The 7,447-nt window shown below is 32.6% G+C and overlaps 2 protein-coding genes across 3 annotated transcripts; one reads left to right on the top strand and one right to left on the bottom strand.

Annotated features, from left to right (window-relative positions):
* Nucleotides 1–2,331: 2,331 nt before the first annotated feature.
* On the bottom strand, nucleotides 2,332–6,744 carry LOC129786126 (uncharacterized). 2 transcript variants are annotated; one of them, XM_055820957.1, is made up of 7 exons: nucleotides 6,319–6,744; nucleotides 6,060–6,220; nucleotides 4,676–4,791; nucleotides 3,315–3,611; nucleotides 3,102–3,239; nucleotides 2,875–3,025; nucleotides 2,332–2,814 (listed from the first exon to the last, which is right to left on the bottom strand). In XM_055820957.1, exons 2-7 carry the CDS (start codon nucleotides 6,078–6,080, stop codon nucleotides 2,647–2,649), a joined length of 891 nt encoding a protein of 296 aa, XP_055676932.1. In that variant the 5' UTR covers nucleotides 6,081–6,220; nucleotides 6,319–6,744; the 3' UTR covers nucleotides 2,332–2,646. The 2 variants fall into 2 exon arrangements, with proteins under 2 accessions (XP_055676932.1, XP_055676931.1); XM_055820956.1 differs by lacking the exon at nucleotides 6,060–6,220 and having other exon boundaries at nucleotides 6,319–6,743.
* A 147-nt stretch (nucleotides 6,745–6,891) lies between these two features.
* LOC129786187 (transcription elongation factor 1 homolog) lies at nucleotides 6,892–7,441 on the top strand. The gene is made up of 2 exons (XM_055821038.1): nucleotides 6,892–7,113; nucleotides 7,179–7,441. Exons 1-2 carry the CDS (start codon nucleotides 6,998–7,000, stop codon nucleotides 7,318–7,320), a joined length of 258 nt encoding a protein of 85 aa, XP_055677013.1. The 5' UTR covers nucleotides 6,892–6,997; the 3' UTR covers nucleotides 7,321–7,441.
* The last annotated feature ends 6 nt before the right edge of the window (nucleotides 7,442–7,447 follow it).

The following is a 7,447-nucleotide window of genomic DNA, read 5'->3' as shown; positions in this document are numbered from 1 at the left end:
AAGAATTGGTATCAACGCAGAGTACTAATCGGATAGGTCATACCCACTATACCTGATGAAACTTCAATCGAAAAGCCTCTATCAAGTACCGTTAAGCCGATATAAGGCAATATTGCAACAATCGGTACATATGGAAACCTGTTTTGGTCTATATCTCTGAAACCGCGACATAAATTTTTTTTATTTTTTTTTTTATTAAAAGGTGTACCTATCACCTATAATATACTAAAATTTAATCGAAATCTATCGTCCAGTTTTTGAGATATTAATCGAAAACTGGTCGAAAACTCATCGAAACTTTGGTTTTTGATTGTAGGCCCTCTAGCGGTAACTTTTGAAACTTCCTATGTATAGATAATTGTAGACCTTTTTGAGATCTTTCATTCAAAACCGGTTTGGTTAAAATCGGTCAACCGGTTTAGGAGTTATGGCCGACTTTCGATAAAAGTCTATATTTGCTAAACCGCTTGTTCGATTTTTAAAAATGGGGTATCGTTGAAAAGGTCTTAAGGGCCCTTATAACATATTAAAATTTCAGACCTCTAGCTATATTTAACTTCCATTCTGTGTGATTTATTGGAGTAGCGTTGCATGGGAAATCTCAATCAGCATATCAGTTATTTTCTGTGGTAAAAAAAATGTAGGTACTTCAGGTGTTCACAATGACTTTATCAAAAGACTTATCGAGGGAACATGCAAAAAAAAACTTCATTTGACTTGACTACAGAATACAACAAAGATTTATGAATTATTAATCCTTCAGAACGTTCACCGCGCGATGATAAGAAAAATTATAGTTCCGTTTTAATTATTTTTTGACTTAACACATCCTGGACGGCTTGACGCACATCGGCGTCCACTGACAGTTCTCAATTCTGTACGCTGTAACAATTTGCCACTCTTTTTGCGTTTGACATTTACCCGGTAGGAAAACTTCTCCAACATTTTTTCAGCCAATTTTGATTGCTGACTCGTAAGGTGTTCATATATGATTAATAAATCTATTATTTATTAAATTTATGAAATGATTTGAAATCAGCATTTAAAAGATTTCAAATAAGTTGTGACAAGAAAAAGGAATTATCTAGAATATTCTAGATAATGATAATTCTGGATATTATTATCCTATGAAGGAAATATAAATAACAGACTAAGTATTTAGAATATTCTAGATTTTTTTAAATCACACTGTCACAGAGTAGATATTAGCTAAATACATGTATTATGAAGTTTTCAGAATTTTTAGAATAAAAAAGTCAACCTGCTTGTTGACGTTATCATCAGGTGATTTAGGTTATATATTTTACGAAAAGAAAATTTTCCTCTTACATAACCTCAATTTAATTTTTGTGATAAAAAAAAATGCTTCATAATGTTTAATAGCAAAAAGGAAACTCGTCTGAAAGATTTTCACTGAAATTATCCCATAAATCTGACTTTTTTCCACATGAATATAAAAGTGCGGTTATGTTGGCATGAGAAAAAATGCCATATACATATGTCCAAAGATTTTTGAAAACTAAATTGTGTTTCCTTTGCGATAATTTTATATTAAAAAAAATTTGTGTTACACATAACTGCGAATATTGGGCCTTATTCAGCGACCAAGAAACCCTTGAAATTCGCTTGAAATCTTGAAATTTCAGTACAAAATTCAAAGATTTCAAGGGTTTCTTGGTCGCTGAATCAAGCCCATTGTGTCAAATAAATATTTTCTAATAACGTGCGAAGAACATAAGAACATCATGGTCCCACCGGGTAACATTTCTGGACGCCAGTGACTAATTGTTACATGTCGTGTAAAAAACCTTTGGGAAGTATTTTACCCGTCGTCAGTGTGTTAAAGGTAACTAATTTTCAGGGAAAGGTAATAAACAATGCGTCTTTACGTCATTTACAGTCGTGCTCTCGTGGTAGGACCGTCGTCAAAATGACTTCTCCGCGGTAAAACGGCTTCAGAATGAAGTATTTTGCCTTCGTAGTGGGACAATTAGTACTATTGGAAAGGTAGGATACTAATTGTCCCACTGCGAAGGCAAAGTTCCTCATTCTGAAGCCGTTTTACCGCGGAGAAGTCATTTTGACGACGGTCCTACCACGAGAGCACGACTGTAATTCATTTAATCACCTTTTAGTTAAGAAAAAAGAAGTTTTGTTACCTCGTAAGTCGTAAGATTTATTAGGGATGATTTAGCAAAAAGAGAAATTCATAACGCAGTGACTTTTAATTTCATGTTTTATTTCATTTCAACAATGAAAAAAAACGGCGCATGTATCTTCTTTTTTTCAAAGGTTTAGTATTTAATTCAAGAATAAAGTATGAAAAAAATGTAATAGGAAATTAAATTTTATTTCATATCAAATTTACAAGATGTGGCTAAACTTATTGGTTGATACAGTTGTTGAGATACTCTATATTGAATTGACTTTAATGCAAATTAAGAAGGAATAAAAAAAACGTGTAGTCTAGAACAAAATATGCTTTCGAACTTTTTTCTTTTAGTTAAATATTTAACCCACAATCCATTATATTGATAAAGAGAAGCATATATATTACGAAAATATGCCTTGAACTTCCACATTGAGTTTAAAACTCTTCTTTTTTGTTTAATTAAAAAAAAATCATGTCGTGCTCCTATCACAGATTCACAATTTTGCCCTCATTTTTTCATGTTGCTTCAGAACCTTCAGGCTTGCCAAATACTCAAAAAGGCTCTGTATGTATTCATCTCGGTGCTTGAGGAAGTGCTGCACATGTGGTGATTTATCCCAGCACTTCCAAGTCACATTTACACCATTTGCTTCCCAGTTTTCCTGCAAAAATTTAATTTAAAGTTAAAAAAATCATTTAAAAATGCAAAAAAAAATACATACGCGAACTCTTGAATTGGCAGCATAAGTTCCCACAGGATCTGTCTTTGAGAGAAGGAATAGAGCTGGCTTACGTACGATCGTACTGTGAAACATTTGACTAGATCGAATGTAGTGCGATGTAGCCGATTCATGGAATGCCTTCATATGATACCTGTTGGTGTGAAGAAAAAGAAAATTGACGTTGGTAAATACCTACTTAAAACATTGCAAAATCATAATTAACTCACATCATGTATTTTCGAAGTGCAGACTGAAGTGTGGGATTGCGAGGGAAAAGTGCTTTGGGTACACCGACTGGTACTTCTGTAACATCGGCAGCACTATCCCAAACTTGCCCACATATTCTATCCGTAAGGCTCTGGTATCTGCAGAAAAAAATTAATTTTCACAAAATTAATACAAAAAATTGAAAGAAAGAAAAGAAAATAAAATTTTCTTACTTCTTCTCATCAGTTGCAATTTTAACGAGGCATTCCCCCCAAACGTAGGCCCCGACGGAAAACCCATGCAATAGGATGGGATTAAATGCTGTATTGTTGTAGAGGAACCTAATGACATCGGATGCCACAAGTTGGGTACCCTTCGTTGGCCACAGTAATTGCCATGGTGTTATTTGAACTGTTACAACATCAAACCCGCAATCATTGTAGATCTGGGCAAATTTAACCAGGTGCTTCTGCTTTACTTGAAGCCACATGAATAGAACAGCCAGGGGCTTATCTATTGGTTTAATTAATCTGAAAAGTTTATCAATATAAAAGTATTTTTTGAATGAAAAATTTGTGTATAATAATCGTAAATGTGAGGGAAATCCGTCAGAAAAGCGATTGGGAAAAAGCAAGAAAAACACAACTTTACTGCAATCAGCGACGTTTCGAATAATTTATATTCATCTTCAGGCTCTAGGAATATTTAAATTTTACAGTTTAATTGTAAGAAATACTTCTGTAAAAATTCACAAAAATAAGAAGAAATCTTTAAAAAATGTTTCACATTATTATTCCAACTGTATGTTATTCGTAAAGCTGAAGATGAATATAAATTATTCAAAACGTCGCTGATTGCAGAGAAGTTGCATTTTTCTTACCCCTTCCTGTCCGAATTCCCGACGAATTTCCTTCACATAAACCATCACAGTCATCACAGTCGTTAAATCAACTTTACATAATCGTAAATTTTTATTATATTTTGCCATATAAGTACAATGAGCCTAGCTCATTAAGCTAATGATATTGATTGAAGCAATTCGACTCATGCTCCATGATATTCCTCAATGTCCTTGAAAATATTAGGCAGGATTTTTATATCTCCAAGTTTTTTAGATCTAATAATCCAGCATTGTTTATTAAACACATAATTTAAAAAAAATTATATAAAAGCTTAGTCACAAAAGCTACGAAAAATAATTAATTTATGCTCTATGAATATAAAATTTCTTTTTCTCTTTATGTTTCACTAATATTTTTATTTTTAAGTATTCAAATGTGTGGTTTTTACTGAAAGACTGTTATAAAATTAACAAGCGAAAAATTATTTGCTTCATTTCATAATAAAATCTTATATCAAAAGAAAAGATTGCGATTTTTTGCACTCGAATCTACATTCTTCTTCTTATAAAAGAAAATAATATGTAGCTATTTATAGACATAGGACCAGTTCTGTGCAATAAGAAGAAAAATGATTCTTTTACCTCTTTCATTGCATTATTGGAACGTTATTTTATTAAAATTCCTTTAAGCTTTTCATTTATTCATTCATCTCTATTTGATCATTAATCTTTCTATAATGCAAAAGAATGTACCTCAATGTTCTGTGATCAGTTGTTACGTCCTTCGGTTCATCGCTGTGCAGATGAATATTCTTGGTGATTTCTTGAGTTGCCAAAGTTCTTGTTCCATGATACATCATCCAAGCGTTCTATATTTTATTTTTTATCAATTAAATAAAAGAATTCTTTTAATCAAACTATTGTGAAATATTTAAAAAATATATGTACACACAAAGTATTTTTGACAAACATTCGAATAGATAATGGGGAAGTATAATTTGTTACTAAAACTATATCATGAAAATTGTCCAGTCCCAGTGAGTTGTACTCACTCCAAATGTATAAAGATAAAGACTCGTATTGAGCAACTAATTTTCAAGATATTTGCAATGCAATGTGTTGGCGCTGGTGGTGTGATTGTCTGGCGCTGGATTATAATACGTATACACACGCAGTACTTTCGAAAAGTTCCCGAATAAAGATTTTTGTTGAAGTTTTTAATGTCTTTACTTGCGCAAGTTTTGCTTTTATTAAAATTTCTTTAAAATATCAAAAGTTTTATTGAGTCGTAGATTTTATTACTTTATTTGATCATATTAAATGGTAGTTCTATGCTAATGATGCTAATATTAAAATTTTATTCAAAGCTTTAAGGCTTATATGTAGGCGAAGTGGGCGAAGTAATGTTCCTTAACGGGACACAGGTTGGATTTTTCTTTTAATGATTTTGATCTTTTTTAATCTATGATTTGAACAACTATCTCAGGAACCTTCGCTCTCAGTCTTCACCTCATTTCGTCAGTGTGATCGACACTTTTATCGGCACGAATCTGACCCGAACTGAAACCGAAGTCAGTTCATAAATATGATAAATATATAACGATCTTCTATCGCATCCCGACAGGACCCAACACTAACTTCCTTTCTAACCCGGTAGGATTTGGATTTATCACACGATCGCACAACTTTTGCATATTTTATAATTATTTTTTGTTCAGTGAACTTTGTGTTAAATTAACAAAATAAAGAAACGAAAAACTATAATTTTCAGGCATAAATTTTTTAATACAGGTCACAATAGGTCAAGTGATCGCGAGTCTTTTCTGGAATAAACTGACACTGAATTGCATTTTTTTTCCACTAATTTTCTCAAAGCAATTTTAATTCATTTACAGAGCTGACAATCCAAACCTAAACTCTCCTTCTATTGTCATAAATATCACGAAAAAATTGCTTTTAACCTGTTCTCTTTGTTTTAAGAACAATATCATTTTGCACAATTCGCACGCACTTTATTTAAGATTTTTGTCCGGAAACTTTTCGCCAGTACATTTATTATATATTTTATGTAAAGGAGATATATGTATGTGAGTTATGTGCATCGTTTGATGCATTTTTTAGCATGATGATTACATACATATGTCGTTCCGCCGTTCATGAATTAAATTTTAAGCCTCTCCAAATCCTCAAATTCTTGGCTACATCCAATGTGCTTTTTTATCAAGTTTTAATTAACAAATCGTGGTGGAACTTATCAAGCATGTGGTCCTATGTTGGAATATACAATTTTTTCCAAATCTAAGAAATATGGATTATAAAGGAATAATGTAAAAGTGAAGTCCAAAGGTCCAAAATGGTATATAAATGAAATGCAATGAATATGGCAGAAGTCTTACATTTTTAACTCTGGCTCCGCTGCTTCGACTAAATGCCGCAAAATCAATATTTTTTATATTAATTCTACTCGAATTTAGAAGGAATACACCTTGGATTCTCTTAAAAGTGAAGTGGAAAAGTGACATTTTTGAAAAATCGATAATTTCCTCGTTATATACACTCTTATGTCGCGCACACACACGCACTGCTGCTTATGCTTCGTTGAAATATAAATACTGATACAAAAATAACTTTTCCCACAGCAGAAATCTGGCACTTTTATGATGATAAAATAAAATCCAGCCGTGATTTTTATGATATCTCTTCACTTTTGAATACTTTCTGTTTCTCTAGATAATATGAAAATGAATGAGAATTTTGTTGTGCCATAAATGGGACACAAAATTTAATGCGTGCGAATTGAAAGAAACTCATTCAAGCAACTGAAAGTTGACGAAAGAGCTTTTGCAGAAGAATAATTTGGCTTCATTTTCAATGAAAATACTCGATTAGTACCGATTCTGAAGGGATTCTCCAAAATTGGGCTAATGAACAATGGTCAGCCGGGTTTCTTTCAACCGAATCAAGACGTTGTAAGGCCAGCTGGGTTGAGTGTCAAACATAAACATTCACTTCTTGGACTATTTAACTTGAAATTAATTAAATAATAGTGAAAGAAAAAAGTCTTTTTACCCCAAAATGGGTCGAAGGAAGTCAAAGCGGAAGCCACCACCGAAGAGGAAGGCAATCCAGCCACTGGATCAGCAATTCAACTGTCCTTTCTGCAATCACGAAAAGTCTTGTGAAGTAAAAATGTAAACAAACAGCTGCAATTTGCAAATTGATCAGCAATTTTATTGAAAAAATCTCTTTTTTTCAGGGATAAAAGTCGAAATTCCGCAAGGATAACGTGTCGAGTTTGTTTAGAAGACTACCAGACGACGATAAACTTCCTATCGGAACCAATTGATGTCTACAATGACTGGGTTGATGCTTGCGAATATGTGAACAAGGCAAACTAAAGGTCAACGTTTTATGCTATAGGAATCTGCATAAAAAATGCATTGAGAAGTGCAGCGATTAAAAAAATCATTTTCTTTAAACATTCAACAATATATATTAAATTCTGACGAGATAATCGCACAGCTT

The sequence above is a fragment of the Lutzomyia longipalpis genome, chromosome 1 (assembly GCF_024334085.1).
Source record: "Lutzomyia longipalpis isolate SR_M1_2022 chromosome 1, ASM2433408v1".
Taxonomy (NCBI): domain Eukaryota; kingdom Metazoa; phylum Arthropoda; class Insecta; order Diptera; family Psychodidae; genus Lutzomyia; species Lutzomyia longipalpis.
This window is presented reverse-complemented; position numbering and strand designations above follow the sequence as displayed.

What these genes read in the sequence shown, in the direction of transcription:
- LOC129786126 (XM_055820956.1), bottom strand. Translation starts at nt 6,444, where the DNA reads ATGTCACTTTTCCACTTCACTTTTAAGAGAATCCAAGGTGTATTCCTT. An exon ending in GCGGAGCCAGAGTTAAAAAT is followed by an intron (nt 4,792 to 6,318) that starts GTAAGACTTCTG and finishes AATAAAATATAG; the next exon opens with AACGCTTGGATGATGTATCA. An exon ending in GCACTTCGAAAATACATGAT is followed by an intron (nt 3,026 to 3,101) that starts GTGAGTTAATTA and finishes TCACACCAACAG; the next exon opens with GTATCATATGAAGGCATTCC.
- LOC129786187 (XM_055821038.1), top strand. Translation starts at nt 6,998, where the DNA reads ATGGGTCGAAGGAAGTCAAAGCGGAAGCCACCACCGAAGAGGAAGGCA. An exon ending in AAGTCTTGTGAAGTAAAAAT is followed by an intron (nt 7,114 to 7,178) that starts GTAAACAAACAG and finishes TCTTTTTTTCAG; the next exon opens with GGATAAAAGTCGAAATTCCG.